At 47.9% G+C, this 13,926-nt stretch overlaps 4 protein-coding genes across 4 annotated transcripts; 2 read left to right on the plus strand and 2 right to left on the minus strand.

The window, feature by feature from the left end:
• Positions 1-83: 83 nt before the first annotated feature.
• F9C07_2286547 (aspartate-semialdehyde dehydrogenase) lies at positions 84-1,624 on the minus strand. Its single transcript, XM_041293690.2, has 3 exons — positions 1,423-1,624; positions 1,111-1,368; positions 84-1,057 (listed from the first exon to the last, which is right to left on the minus strand). Exons 1-3 carry the CDS (start codon positions 1,448-1,450, stop codon positions 252-254), a joined length of 1,092 nt encoding a protein of 363 aa, XP_041148843.1. The 5' UTR covers positions 1,451-1,624; the 3' UTR covers positions 84-251.
• Positions 1,625-4,192, minus strand: F9C07_2286548 (proteins the FAD binding domain-containing protein). Its single transcript, XM_041293689.2, has 4 exons — positions 3,484-4,192; positions 2,344-3,397; positions 2,112-2,293; positions 1,625-2,056 (listed from the first exon to the last, which is right to left on the minus strand). Exons 1-4 carry the CDS (start codon positions 3,814-3,816, stop codon positions 1,904-1,906), a joined length of 1,722 nt encoding a protein of 573 aa, XP_041148842.1. The 5' UTR covers positions 3,817-4,192; the 3' UTR covers positions 1,625-1,903.
• A 329-nt stretch (positions 4,193-4,521) lies between these two features.
• F9C07_2286550 (uncharacterized protein) lies at positions 4,522-8,736 on the plus strand. Its single transcript, XM_041293679.2, has 9 exons — positions 4,522-4,763; positions 4,827-4,974; positions 5,027-5,121; positions 5,212-5,829; positions 5,891-6,043; positions 6,092-7,309; positions 7,367-7,495; positions 7,551-7,667; positions 7,764-8,736. The coding sequence occupies exons 1-9, from the start codon at positions 4,689-4,691 to the stop codon at positions 8,400-8,402; spliced, it is 3,192 nt and encodes a 1,063-aa protein (XP_041148841.1). The 5' UTR covers positions 4,522-4,688; the 3' UTR covers positions 8,403-8,736.
• A 266-nt stretch (positions 8,737-9,002) lies between these two features.
• Positions 9,003-13,865, plus strand: F9C07_2261486 (RNA dependent RNA polymerase-domain-containing protein; the record flags this gene model as incomplete). Its single annotated transcript, XM_041293678.2, has 5 exons — positions 9,003-9,222; positions 9,403-9,634; positions 9,691-9,847; positions 9,901-10,369; positions 10,425-13,865. 5 exons carry the CDS (start codon positions 9,003-9,005, stop codon positions 13,721-13,723), a joined length of 4,377 nt encoding a protein of 1,458 aa, XP_041148840.2. The 3' UTR covers positions 13,724-13,865.
• Positions 13,866-13,926: the final 61 nt, after the last annotated feature.

Here is a 13,926-nt window from a genome sequence, read left to right on the forward strand (position 1 = left end):
GATAATTAGGGCTAGGGTGAAGAGGTCGACGCTAGTCCTGATCTAGGCCCGCTCCCTTCGCTCCAGCTCCACTCGACCCCGTCACTGATTACATAATGCTAGAACAGGGGTAACTTAGCACGACTGTATTGATCCCATGCATCATCATCTACTGCGGACTATAGACTACCGCCTTCTTTAGTAGAGTGGTATCCAACGCCTTCTAATTACCTATGTACTCTAATATAAGCTTGCCTTTTTCTTTTTCAGTTTTAGATGTATCCCTTCAGAACTGCAATCTCAGCATTGATGATCGAGGATCCAGCGGCTCCAATGACCGTGTTGTGTGAAAGAGCAGCAAAGCGGAGGTCAAAGTAGCCTCCCTGGGCGCCTTCACGCACCCGGCCCACGCTAACAGTGTATCCGCCGCAGATATCTCTGTCGAGTCTTGGTTGCGGCCTGTCCGCCTCATCGAATACCCTAATCGCCTCCTTAGGAGCAGAAGGAGCCCCCAACTTCTGCGCTTCGGACTGGTACTCTCTCAGTGCCTGCACGACCTGTTCGGCGCTCGGTGCTGGGCGGTTCTTAAATCTCAGCGAAACAAATGCCATATGACCGTCGCTAACGTGAACCCGAGTGCAAGTGGCTCCAACTCGAAGACCAGCCTGCTCCTCGAAGGCGGTAGCATCTGCATTCACAGAACCCAAGATCTTCTGGGCCTCATTCTCGAGCTTATCTTCTTCACCGCTAATGAAAGGGATGACGTTATCCAGGATGTCCATGCTGGGTACACCGGGGTAGCCAGCACCCGACAAGGCCTGCTCGGTAAAGACTTCGACCTCTTCAACAGGGCCAAACTTGGCCTGGAGAGCTGCGAAGGGGATGACGATACCAATGACTGCGCAGTTGGAGTTGCACACAAGGAACCCCTTCTTCAAGCCGAATTCTTTCCTTTGGTGAGGGATCAAATCAAAGTGATGAGGGTTGACTGTTGGCACAACGAGGGGAACCAAGGGATGCTTGCGGTAGTTCTTTGCGTTCGAAAATACAGGGATTTCGGCCTTGATGAACTCCATTTCTGGAAAGAGGTTTGTTAGCAATAACCCTTCCAAGGGAGGGCAACCCACATACCAACTTCGCCCGCGATATCGCTGTTCAGACCGGAGAACACAAGATCACAGTCGGTGAATTGAGAGGCTTTGCAATCCCGGAGAACAAGGTTGCTGAGCTTCTCAGACATAGCCGTAGTCTGCTTCCATCTTACGGCGTCCTTGTAGGCCTTTCCGGCTGAGCGCTCCGATGCACCGACGGCATGAAGCTCTAGAAAAGGGTGATCGGCGAGCAAAAGGATAAACCTCTGGCCCACAGAGCCTGTGGCACCGAGGACACCTATTTATCATCAACATGGTATTCCATAACAAAACATGAGCTAATTCCTCGTACCGCACTTCTTCTTAGGAGATGATGCCATCTTGATCGAAAACAGATGAGTGAAAGTGCCGACCTAACGCCACTGGATAAGCCGAGAAATTCAAGAGACTAATGTAGAGATCATCAATGGTGCTAATTGATTGGAGTAACAACCATCGATGCCCCTTGGAAATGACTTACTCACCGGCTTAACTATGAAAGAGGGGCTTAAAGAAGGATACTTGTGGTATGACTGCGATATCGCTCCGGAATTAGTCACTTGCCACGAGATGAGTCAGCCCCCGCCCTGGCCGTAGATCGATTTTTCTCTTCATTGCCATTGGACAGATGGTCTATTTAATCCCACCCAATCAAGTAGGAATTTGTTTCTTTCTTTCTATACTACTAACTAGTAGTAGCACTCAACAGTCTACCTATGTACATATTTTCGCCCGTCGAGTATTCTATCTCAATGAAAATTATGTGGAAATTTTGCACATGTTGCCCTCACAAATCATGATTCATCCTTAAAATCAAAAATCTTACCAGGGTTCAAGAGCCAATGCGGGTCAAGAGCTTTTTTGAAGCTGCGCATAACATCAATGGTCTCTGGGCCGAGCTCCTTCTGAAGGGATTTCTTCTTGCCCAGCCCAACACCGTGTTCACCCTACTTTGAGGTCAGTCGTACATACCCGTCGTGAATCAGGCAGGGGATACGTTACAGTGCAAGAACCCTCCATCTCAAGAGCACGATCAACCATGTCATAGACGAACTTTTCCACGCGTTCTGTCTCCTCTTGATCCTTGCGATTGTAGAGAATACACGTGTGGAAATTCCCGTCCCCGATATGGCCAAGAACACTTGCGAAGATCCCAAGATCGTCCAATTCTTTCTTCGTGATTTCTGCTGTCGTTAGCATATGATAAGAAAGCCTTCTTTACCCAGGGGCATACCAATAATATCAGGGAGTCTCGAAATCGGCACAGACACATCAGTAGACCATACTTGTGAGCCTTCCTTTTTTAACGCTAGCATGCTCCACAACGACTGTTTTCGCGCTGACCATAAATCGAGCGCCTCTCGCTCATCTCGGGCGAATTCAAAGGATTCGGCATGGTTCTTTTTCGCCAGGTCTCTGGTTAAGGTAACACTGTCGAGAACGCCAGCGCTTGTGCCCGAGAACTTGAAAAACAACGATGGTAGCGTTTTCCAACTTCGCCCCGTACCGCCAGCACGGTTGATAACGTCCATTTGAACATCGTCCAAAATTTCCATGCACTGTACTGGGATCCCTTTCCGTATCAGCAGCATGGCAGTAGATGCAGCGTCGCGCATAGTAGGAAATGTGACGACACCGACACGTGTTTCCTCTGGAATCGGTGTCAGTTTGAGAGTCGCCTCAGTGACTATACCAAGCGTTCCCTCAGACCCCACAAACATGCCTGTCAAGTTGTAGCCAGCAGAAGTCTTGCGCGGACGTCTGCGCGTCTTGACAATGCGCCCATCTGCCAAAACTACTGTAAGATTGATGACCCAATCTTTCATTGTGCCATACCTCACTGCATTGGTGCCACTGCAATTGGTTCCAATCATTCCGCCGATCATCGCTGAAGGGCCGGGATCAACAGGAAAGAAAAGGCCAGAGTCCTTGATTTTCTCGTTCAAATCCATCCACTGGATGGATGGTTGAACGACCACATCCATATCGTCTTCATGAAGCTCCAATATCTTGTTCATTGAGACAAAATCAATTGTTAGGCCGCCATGGACAGCAGCGAAATTGGCCTCAAGACTGGAACCTCCCGAATAAGGAATCATTGGCATTTTGTATTTGTGGCAAATTTTGGCAATCTCCGCGACGTCCTCCGTGCTCTTTGGATACGCGATAGCAACAGGGAACCGGTCCGCATTGACACTAGACCACTCTGAGAATCCATGTACCTGAAGGTCATCCTCATCTGTGCTAATAGCTTCATCGCCCAATTTGGCTCGTAATTCGGCAATGGCCTAGTGGTACAGGAAGCATCAGCTAATGGTATCTTTTTATACACGGTAACATACACATTGAAGAGTAACTCTATGAATGTACCCACCTTCTTAAGATCCTGTGTAGACCCATATTGAGGTTGCTTCAGACTCTCCGGTTGGGACTTATTGCTTGAGATTGCGTAGGCGTAACTGAGTCCGGCAGCCAGGGCAGAGACAAGAAGCGTCCGACTCGCAGTCCAAGAATTTGATGAGCCAGTAGAGGGCTCGGATATCCCAGCATCGCCGCGTTTTTCACGATCATTGCCGCTCGAACTCGAGCTATTCAACCGCGCGATCCTCGAGCGTTGACAGACTTCCGGCCGTGGGAGTGTGGGTCGGCGATGGAATACGCGGGGATTTGCGGGGAAACCCCGTGGCAGGCGGGAAAGTGCTCGCATGCCTCAGAATTGTAGTAAATTTAAATAGCAACCGCAGATATGGGATATCAAAGAGCTGGAGGGAACCCAATTTTCAGAATTAATTTCTCTTGCTATGTCTCGGGGACTGCGACAGCTTTATACGCCGCACCTGACTGCCCGCTCTTCATGCGGTAAGCTCATACGCCATCGACACTAATAATGAGGAGTAGCATCGGATATCGGCCGAGTTGGGGTAGTAAGCAAAAAAACTTGTCATTTAAATTGAGGCCTGTAAAGACCCATTGCTAACTCGGTTATCATCATGTTCCTGAAACTCGGACTCAAGTCCGATACTGCGGAATTCATCCCACACTCAAATGCTTGGCAGGGACGGAGTACAGAGTGATCCACATGTAGGTACATGAAGTTACTTGAAATATATCATTTAATTATTAAGGTCATCAATTTGGTGGTACTTTGAGAATTACGGACAATGAGCAATCATGGTTATATAAGCATTCATATTCTATACAAATTACTGGCCTATGGCTCCACAAGTAAATACCAAAAGTACAATTTCTTAGAACGGTTGATTTTATTAGCCCTCGAATGATTTGACCCTCAAACCTTTAAAAAAACAAAAAAATAAGAAAAACATGGATGAGAAAATTATTTCCTTTACTTTGTACGTACTGTGCCCATAACCTATCCGCCTGATGGACAGTACAAGTAGTAATATATCGGACTAGATAGTTGGCGGGGCAACGGCGGCCGTACACACTCCTCATTTTCCCTCTCTCCACTTAACATGCTGGGCGGAGTGTTCCGGAATCAGACAAACGACCTCCTAGTTGACCAGAATAGACTAAGATACCCACTGACGGCTACCCCATGGGAAAATAGTTTAAACAATGCAAGACAGTGCTGACCTCGTTGGGCGCGAGGTGGAGCGCCTCATCACAGCGCCATATGCACCCTCCCTCCAGGTACGCCGGACCTCATGCTCTATACTTGTAAATCCTAGTCACATTAGCTGATAGTCATTCCAGGACCTCTATGACTTGGTTCAACATACACCTAATGTGTCACTCCGCTCCTGGGCTTCCCATAAGCCGTGCCAGGTAGGGGCTCTGGTTGATGCTTTGGTAGACGGCCTGTCTCGCTCCAGCTTCGCTTTGCATTTGATTAGCATATTCAGTAAGAGGTTCATATGTGTTTTACTTACCAGAAGCATGCTAACACCTCGTAGCATCACTATCTGCTTTTCGCGACAGCTTACTGGAGCGTTATCCATGTATCCTGGACCAGTTCCTCCAGAAGGCTATGGAAGATGATGGTACCGAGGTCAGTCACCCTTTGAATCTCATGAATTGATAACCAATCAATCAGATGGGACCTTTGCGCATTTCACTTTCAATAAGCTGACTGGTGTAGTATATACCCGTTTGCACCGCAATCTTATCGTCTCCTCTCCGGGCTGGTTTTATCCCACCCGCGCGGCTTGCGCCCTTCCTCAAGCAACTAATCAGCACAACAGAGGACAATCCCTGCGCGGAAAAGATCCTTCCCATTTACAAGATCATGACCGGCTTGCAGTCCTCACCGAGAGTTCTCCACGGCATCCCACCGGAGATCATGTCTAGCCTCCAAATAGAGCTCACTAAAACGCTACGCAATCTGGACGATCATATGGGCAACCTCCTCTGCCTCGCTACCTTTGCTCGTATCGCATCTTCTCAGAGAGTACCTAGAGGCGATGAGAGCGCACAGCAAGTCCCTGGCTGGTTACAGAACATTAGGCATTTCTTTGGTGCAAAGCGCGGCCTGAAAACGTTAGATCTCGTTGTTCTGCGGGTAATACTTGCTTGCTCAACGAGCTGCCAAAGTCTGATGACCGATCAGGCCGCGGAAAGTATCAAACTAGGAATTGAGATATGCGCGACCGTGGAGGGAAGTCAGCGAGAGTCTTGGATACAGAGCAACTCGTCCAAGATTGCGAAGCTTTGCGAGAAAGTCACGAGGGATAATATCGATCCTGAAGTGCAGATGCTGGTATGATTCGAGACACAACAAGAAATTATCGAGGACCGCCCACAATTAACAATCCTTGTAGGGTATAACGTTCTTGGTTTATCTCCTCCCAACGGCCACCTTGCCGTCTGGATTACCTGAAGTTGCTTTGCACTGGCTCTTGTCAGAGAACAGCACACGCATACTAGCAGCACTGCCTCAGGAATATATTTCACGGTTGGCAGAGGCGAATGTGGTAAGTCAAAACAATGCGCCTATAGAAAACAATACTAAGTGCTTTAAGCTTTGTCCGGGGCAGACTGCGATGTGTAGGATCATGGATTATGTGATTGCCACATTAAGCACCAGGCACTCCGCAGATGCTGCTAATGTGGATACTATCCGCGTGGCACAATCACTTGTGATCGGGTTACAGAATGTGGTCTCACAGGGTTTTGGCACTACTGCAGCAGAGGCTACTTTAACCCGGCTTAAGGGATCCATCGATGAGCTAATCGAAAGCTTTCCAAGACGGCCTTACTTACCATCATGCCAGAACTCCACTATATGCTACACATTCGTTTCAGAGTCAGAGAATGAATTGCTCTACGACCTATTCTCATTATATTTTCAGGCTTCGCTTTCACCAAGTCTAGATCAAGGCGCTTCCCACTTGACCCACATCGATTCTTTTCGGGCGTTTATGTTCAAAGCCAGGAATCTGATATGCCACAATACCTGTTCATACTCCGAAATTAAGCCTCTCAAACTTAGGGGAACAGTCCCATTTCTGACGATCCATGATGAACGTCCTAACTCAAGGAATGACTGGAGAGCTGGATTATCAGAGACCCTTATGTTAAGCGCACGCACATCACATGATAGCATGATGCAAAAAGTTGAGGAAATATGCCATGATCTGGAACGCCGTTGTGGCAGTATTGAGGCTCCCTTAAGGGCCGTCGAAGAAGAGCGACGCAAGATATCGCTCGAAGCACAGGAAGCGAAAAAACACAATGACGAGCTGAGATTACAGTTGCAGCAAGCATCCAGAACAATTGATGAGCTTCAACAAAACATGTCTCGTCTCGAAGTTCATGCCGAAGCTGCATCTGCTCGTATTGAGGAGTTAACAGTAAGCCTTGATGCGGCACGAGGAGAGCTAGAGGATCAACGGCGCGACTCCCAAGAGGCCGCCAACCGGGACCGAGAAAACGCAAGAACCAGAGAGCTGGATTTGATTGCCTCGGTAGCAGAAAAAGAGGAGCAGCTAGAACAGTTACAGGAAGATGCCCATCGACAAAGGGAAGAGAGTGGCCGGCTACAGCAGATGCTTGACGCTAGGTCGAAAGAGAGAGACGCCGCTATTGAACAAAATGCAATGTTTGAGCAAGACATGGCAAAGCTTCGTGAATGCATAGAGGAATATCGGTTACTGCTAACGGGAAAGGATGAGGAGGTCGCTCGACTGCAGGCTGCCAAGGAAGATATAGAGACCTTGATGGAAACCTTACAAAGCAAGGTAGGATACATCGAGACTATCTGGATCTATTGACAAGCTGCTGAACCTGGCCTACAGTTAAACGAAGAGGTTTCGGAATCCGATAATATCAGATCCGCCCTCCGTGAAGCTGAACTGAATTTCAAAAGAGAGTTAGCTACTCTTACGGAGCAATTCGAGGTACAATTGTCTGCAAGTGCTGCAGAGGTAAGGCGTTCGAATTATAGTTTTATTTCGAGCACTGTTCTAACTTGACATGTAGGGCACAAAGCAAAAGGAGGAGATCGCAACGTTACAGGCTACTATGCAGGCTGCTGCCTCTACTGCCTGTAGGGAGCTGCAGACAAAAGAGAAGAGGATACAGTACCTGGAAAAGAAGGTACGGAGAAGAATGCCTCTTGAGCTTTATTAGATTATTTGTTTCTTTATCTTCCTATTGTTTTTACTCCTTCGGTTAACTCTGGTTATGATATAGGTGCAACATCTACGAGATGAGCGAGCAGCTAAAGCACGTGAATTTTCCGAGGCCCAGCAACATATCACCCGACTAATGACTGTGATGGGTTGGAAACCCGACACTACAAATACGACAACCTCAGGCAGACAATCGCGGTCAAGATCTTCGCTGGGACCGTCGCAAGCGGCAGTGACACAACAACAAACGCATCCCGAGGATGAATGTTCGCAGCCGCAAGCCGATATTATTCTTGCTCAGTCTTTTGAGACAGATACGTCCCAGTTTGGCGGGCGTAGTCCGAAGAGATCTAGGATCACCGCTTTCCCTGTGGCCGAGTTACCAGCAGAGTCCCACGAGAGCACCGAAAACAAGGCGAGACATCCAGTTTACCGTAGAGGTGGTACTAGGCAGTCGCGTGACCGAACGGTGCTAGGAGACACAGATCAGAATAGCCAGCCCAGTTCACAAGAAAACAACAAGTCAATTTCTAACCGACGGGGATCGTTCAAAGACGTCCAATCTTACGGTGGTGCTAATGAGAACCACCTCCAGGATGTAAACCTGGATATGGATCTGGAATTTTCGAAGGATTTTCTTTTCACCAGCACTTCTCTTTCCCAGGCAACTGATGAGCACAACCCTCAGCCCGAGATCTGATGCTGATGGGTCTATCTTTCTGATGAAATTTTGATGAATAATGATACACTAAAATCGGCATGCTTTGTTTAGGTTATTTTTTAGAATACTTTCTCGTCCATAATAAATTAAGACAGTGATCACAGGTTGCTGCTTTCTACAAAGATCACATCTACAACAACATCCATTATGTGAAGTAGCAGCTTGAAAAGGTTCTAGTCTTTTGATATCCCACTTATGGTGTAAAATTAATTCACTTCAGGCTGTAATTCAACTTGCAAACGTACAGACCTCCACGAGTAACTTGTAAAGTCGACAGGTCAAAAGTTCGAACCTCCTGGGTTATCAAGGTCTTTGGGCCATGTCAACTCCCTATTAGAATGGCTGCATTATCATGGTACAACAATAAGTAGAGTTATTTAAAGATGTAGGGGGTTCTTTGTTCACTGCGTGGATGGGATGCATTTTCTTTTGTCCCTGTTTTCTTTGGATTTCATTGATCTTAGTAGTGTGTTTCTTTACCTCATATAATCTACTCTTTCCTTCCACACAAGTGAAGTAGATTTGGGAAGGGACTGCTAGGGAAATACTGATCACGGGCAACAACAAAAAATTGCAGAAATGCAAAGAGCAACTGAAAAACCTCAGTTGAGTGAACGTGAACATGGGAGAGGATCTAGGAAGCAAAGATCTAGAAAGGGAAAGAAGCACCACAAGCGGTCTTCAACGCTGGGGCCTTCCTCTCAGACTTCCTCCAGTACTAACAAGGGCAGTGAGGACAGAAGCTCTTCCACTGCAACATACCAGACTGGTGTCAGTCCCCATCGTGCCCTTACCACTAGTGAGAGCTGCCTTCACAACACAACTGACCCTTTCCTTCATTCACGTTCACATTCTCCCTCTCTTTCATCCTCTTCCACCTCATCTTCCGCTTTCAACCGTCGATCATCGCGATCATTGACCACCATGTCACATAATCGTCGTGGTAACCGCTCGAGAGACTTTGGCCGCCCCGGTCAAGGTACCTCACGTCAGCCTCAGAATTCATCTCGGCTGCAACAACAGCCGGCCCAGTTATTGCTGGCTCCATGGACATTCTGGGATACTGTAGCTGTGAACCTATTCAACCTTCCGAGGGAAATTAACACACGTATCCTTTGGCAAACATTCTCGAGCGAGGGCTATGTCTCTTCTATTGATCTATTCGAGGACTCTCATGGCAACAGAGACTCTAGAGGGAAAATCCGCTTCAAGTAAGACTCACTGAACTCTCACTATACAACTACTAATTGTTCTCACATCTCGACAGACCACCTCCTAAAACAGATTTTTGGAGGAAGGGATTATACACCATCAAGCTTCCCAACGGTCGAACGTCAGTCATCAACATTGGACTTGACTTGAATCGTGAAGAACCTCAGATCGCTAGTCCGGTCCGTTCTGGCGTCTCATACCCAGTTGAAGTCGTAAGTGTAATGCTTCATGGATCGACTTTTCGGGGCTCTGACTTTCTATGTAGAAATTGCCAATCCTGTCTATGGATATAGGTGTACTGCTCAGTGAGACAACGATGCTTCCAATGCGTTCTGTCGGCTCTGGCGAGAATGAGAGCTCCCGACTAGTGCTTAATCTGAAGCAAAAAGCTCTGTTCGTGTACTTCCAGCTTCCCATCTTCACCCCGGGCTATAAACCCACTCCAGCCAGCGGTATGCTTCAGGAATATCGCCTGAAGATCCCCTTCGTCCAACTAAGTCGGATCTTCCAGGTGCGAGATACCGTAACAGGAGATATATCGCATTTCATAGTGCTAGACTCGCCTCCACTTTATCATCGTCGCATCAACAATATTGATGTAACTCATTCAGAGGAAAACAATACATGGAGAGAGTCGGAGACCTGGTACCGGCAGACATATATAGTCCGCAATGCGTTAGAGTTACCTTACCTTCCTATCGGTCTGAAAAAGGCAAAGGCTGTGATAGACATAGGTGAGTGTCTACCCTTACGACTGTTACACAGGACTAGTGTTGATTAATTTTGTAGGTCGTTGGAACACCTTCAAGATAACGTATCCTAGAGATGCTGATTTCAAAGGGAAGCTGACGCTTTTGTGCGATATTCTCAAAGACTACAACGTCACGTTTCAAGACACAGATCGGTTTACCCAGTGGGACACGAACGTGGAGATGAATCCGCCCATTTGGAAGTGGATTGATTTGTCTGACTCCCAACCACCAAGGAAGGCATGTTCGTTGGAAGATCTCTTCGACCATAACTTTGTTCATTTGCCCTTTCAGGTCCGCTACCAACTTGAGGTGTGTATCTCGAACGGGTATCTTTCCGAGTTCACGATGACCCGCGAATTTGCTGTCAAACTGTCTGAACTCGGAGAGACGCAAGCGGTGAAGCTCTTGGAGCATGTGTCCGCGAAGAAGCAGGTGTATTATGACCCGATGAAGATCTTCGACCTGAAGTTCATCAAAGGGGTGACTCAAGCGAAGATCCCCCCTTACTGCTGTTATATGCATTCAGCCAGAATCACACCAAGCACCATCTATTACAACACGCCAACAGTGGACATCTCCAACCGCGTCATCAGACGCTTTATCGAGCATGCAGATCGCTTCCTTCGAGTACGATTTACGGACGAGAAGCTGCTAGGTCGAATCAATTCCACGACTGACAGTACAATGGACGAAATATTTACTCGCATTAAGAGAGCATTGACCAACGGTATTGTGATTGGCGATAGGCGCTACGAATTCCTCGCGTTTGGTAATTCCCAATTCCGTGAGCATGGTGCCTACTTCTTCGCTCCTTTACCAAATCTTACAGCTGCCAATATCCGTGCCTGGATGGGACACTTCAACAGCATACGTAATGTTGCTAAGCATGCTGCAAGGTTGGGGCAATGCTTCTCGACGACCCGGGCCATTGCTGGTTGTCCAGTAGACGTAGTTAAGATCGAGGACGTCGAACGTAACGGGTATAACTTCTCCGATGGTGTCGGGAGGATCTCGCGGTTTCTTGCTCAAATGTCTATGTCGGAACTCAAGATTAAAACACCAACCGGAGAGCCTCCCTCTGCATTTCAGTTCCGTTTGGGCGGCTGTAAGGGAATGCTCGCTGTCTCCTCCGAGGCCCAGCGCCAAGAAGTACACATTCGAAAGAGCCAGTTCAAATTTGCAGCTATCCACAACGGGTTGGAAATCGTTCGCTGGTCTCAATTCTCTATGGCCACGCTGAATCGACAGCTCATCATCGTGTTGTCAACGCTAGGTATTCCGGACCAAGTATTCCATGCAAAACTCCACACCATGCTACAGGGACTCGATCAAGCATTGGAGAGCGATCCACAGGCTATCTACTGGCTCAAGAAATATGTAGATCCAAATCAGATGACCCTCACAATCAGTCAAATGGTCCTCGATGGTTTCAGGAGATCGAAAGAGCCTTTCTTGACCTCTGTTCTAACACTGTGGAGGGCATGGCATCTTAAATATTTGAAAGAGAAGGCCAGGATTGCTGTCGACCAAGGGGCATGTCTTTTGGGTTGCATGGATGAAACAGGGCTTCTCCAGGGGTACTTTCACGATAAGGTTCCGGGCAATGACGCTTCAGTCGAAGAAAAGACTGCTGCCCTGCCTGAAATCTTTGTCCAGGTATCTCGCCCGGAAGCCGACAAAAAGTCTGAGGTAATTGAAGGGGTCTGTATCCTTGCCCGTAACCCTTCCCTCCACCCGGGTGACATCCGTGTCGTGAGAGCAGTCAATGTTCCCCAGTTGCGCCATCTTCAAGACGTGGTTGTCTTGCCGCAGACGGGCGATCGAGATATAGCAAGCATGTGCTCAGGCGGAGATTTGGATGGCGATGATTACATCGTCATCTGGGATCAGGACCTATTGCCCAAGGACTGGTTTCGTGAGCCTATGAAGTATACTAGCAACAAAGCTCAGGACCTTGATAGGGATGTGACAGTCAACGACATAACCTCCTTCTTTGTCACATACATGAAGAATGATTTTCTTCCTAGGATTGCCCATGCCCATCTTGCCTTGGCTGACTTCCTCGAAGATGGTGTCAACGAAGAGAAGTGCATCCGGCTAGCCCAGCTACATTCCGACGCAGTCGATTACAACAAGACAGGCATCCCGGCCATATTGACACGCAACCTTGAGCCTCGTAAGTGGCCACACTTCATGGAGAAATTCAACAAGCCCAAAGACAGGATCTACCACTCAAACAAAATCCTGGGCCAGCTGTATGACGCTGTTGAGCGAATTGACTTCGTCCCCAGCCTCGAAATGCCCTTTGACAAGCGGCTCCTTAACTGTGAGATTGAGGTCCCGGATGACCTACTCACATTCGCGAAGAACCTCAAAGGACAATATGATGACGCAATGCGCCGAATTATGGCACAGCACGAGATCAAAACGGAATTCGAAATCTGGTCTACATTTGTCCTCGGCCACGCCAACACAAGCAAGGATTATAAATTTCATGAAGAGATAGGTGCAATCTCCGCTACACTCCGCGATACATTCAAAAAACAATGCTACGAGAAGGTCGGAGGCCGCAATTTTGACCAGCTTGCCCCTCTAGCCCTCGCTATGTACCGCGTCACCAACGAGGAGATGTCCGATGCGCTTAATAAGTACCGTGCTGAAAACTCGACGACAGGCAATAAATTCTTCCATAAACCAACGCCCAAAATAGATCAGTTGCCTCTGATCAGCTTCCCATGGATTTTCCCACATATCCTAGGAAAGATTGCGCTGGGGCATTTTGAAGTCCCGGGAGGCATCCCTGTTGTCGATAACGACCCCTTTGGTCTGTTCACTGATGACCTGGACCCTACCTCTCCCCTCCCCTGTCGTTGTAGTATAGTCCCAGCTGCCTCTATGCCTCTGAGCTTCAGTGATAATGTCGAGTCTTTGGAGCAACTTCTTGATTTTGGGCTCTCAACCTCTGGGCCACATGAGCTGGCTTCGTCCACTGATGCGGCGCTGTCAGACGTTCCTATCGAAGCAGATTTAAGCTTGCTGGACTTCAGTGATATCCCCAAGTACAGTCAGTCTCCGAGTTGCAACTGTAGTACTGGTGGTGGGTGCGTCATACAGAGTATGGATACTACCACTCCTGCCATGGCTGTTGACACCATACAGCGCAGCGGCAGTCCCAGCGGTGGCAGCACTGGCGGTGGGTGTGTTGTTCAAAGTGCGGACGTGTCCAATAGCACATTCAACGAAGTTGTAAGCGAGAAATGGGTTGAAATAGTCGAGGAGGAGGACGATCTCAAGCCTACTGCTCTTGATAAGCTAAACGAACTGCTAGGGTTCTAAAAAGGGTGAGAAGCATAGTTGCGCACGTGAAGAAAGACTGGCGACTTCTGTTGCATTCGGGTGAGATATTGATATTGCTGGAACCATCGTCAATATGAACTATCGTACCATAGGAGGATGATAATACACAGTAATTGAGCAAATTAACAAACACGATCTTATGACTACATTACCCATACCACCGGTTCCCAGGGAATCCTCAT

Source organism: Aspergillus flavus, chromosome 6 (assembly GCF_009017415.1).
Source record: "Aspergillus flavus chromosome 6, complete sequence".
Taxonomy (NCBI): Eukaryota; Fungi; Ascomycota; class Eurotiomycetes; order Eurotiales; family Aspergillaceae; genus Aspergillus; species Aspergillus flavus.

Bases quoted from the DNA above. Each gene is read 5' to 3' on its own strand.
- F9C07_2286550 (XM_041293679.2), top strand. From the start codon at position 4,689: ATGCAAGACAGTGCTGACCTCGTTGGGCGCGAGGTGGAGCGCCTCATC. The intron at 4,975-5,026 runs GTAAGAGGTTCA...AACACCTCGTAG, and splicing joins GCATTTGATTAGCATATTCA to CATCACTATCTGCTTTTCGC. The intron at 5,122-5,211 runs GTCAGTCACCCT...TGACTGGTGTAG, and splicing joins TGGAAGATGATGGTACCGAG to TATATACCCGTTTGCACCGC.
- F9C07_2286548 (XM_041293689.2), bottom strand. From the start codon at position 3,816: ATGCGAGCACTTTCCCGCCTGCCACGGGGTTTCCCCGCAAATCCCCGC. The intron at 2,294-2,343 runs GTATGCCCCTGG...TAACGACAGCAG, and splicing joins GAGACTCCCTGATATTATTG to AAATCACGAAGAAAGAATTG. The intron at 2,057-2,111 runs GTAACGTATCCC...ACCTCAAAGTAG, and splicing joins AGATGGAGGGTTCTTGCACT to GGTGAACACGGTGTTGGGCT.
- F9C07_2286547 (XM_041293690.2), bottom strand. From the start codon at position 1,450: ATGGCATCATCTCCTAAGAAGAAGTGCG. The intron at 1,369-1,422 runs GTACGAGGAATT...GATGATAAATAG, and splicing joins ATCTCCTAAGAAGAAGTGCG to GTGTCCTCGGTGCCACAGGC. The intron at 1,058-1,110 runs GTATGTGGGTTG...ACCTCTTTCCAG, and splicing joins CGATATCGCGGGCGAAGTTG to AAATGGAGTTCATCAAGGCC.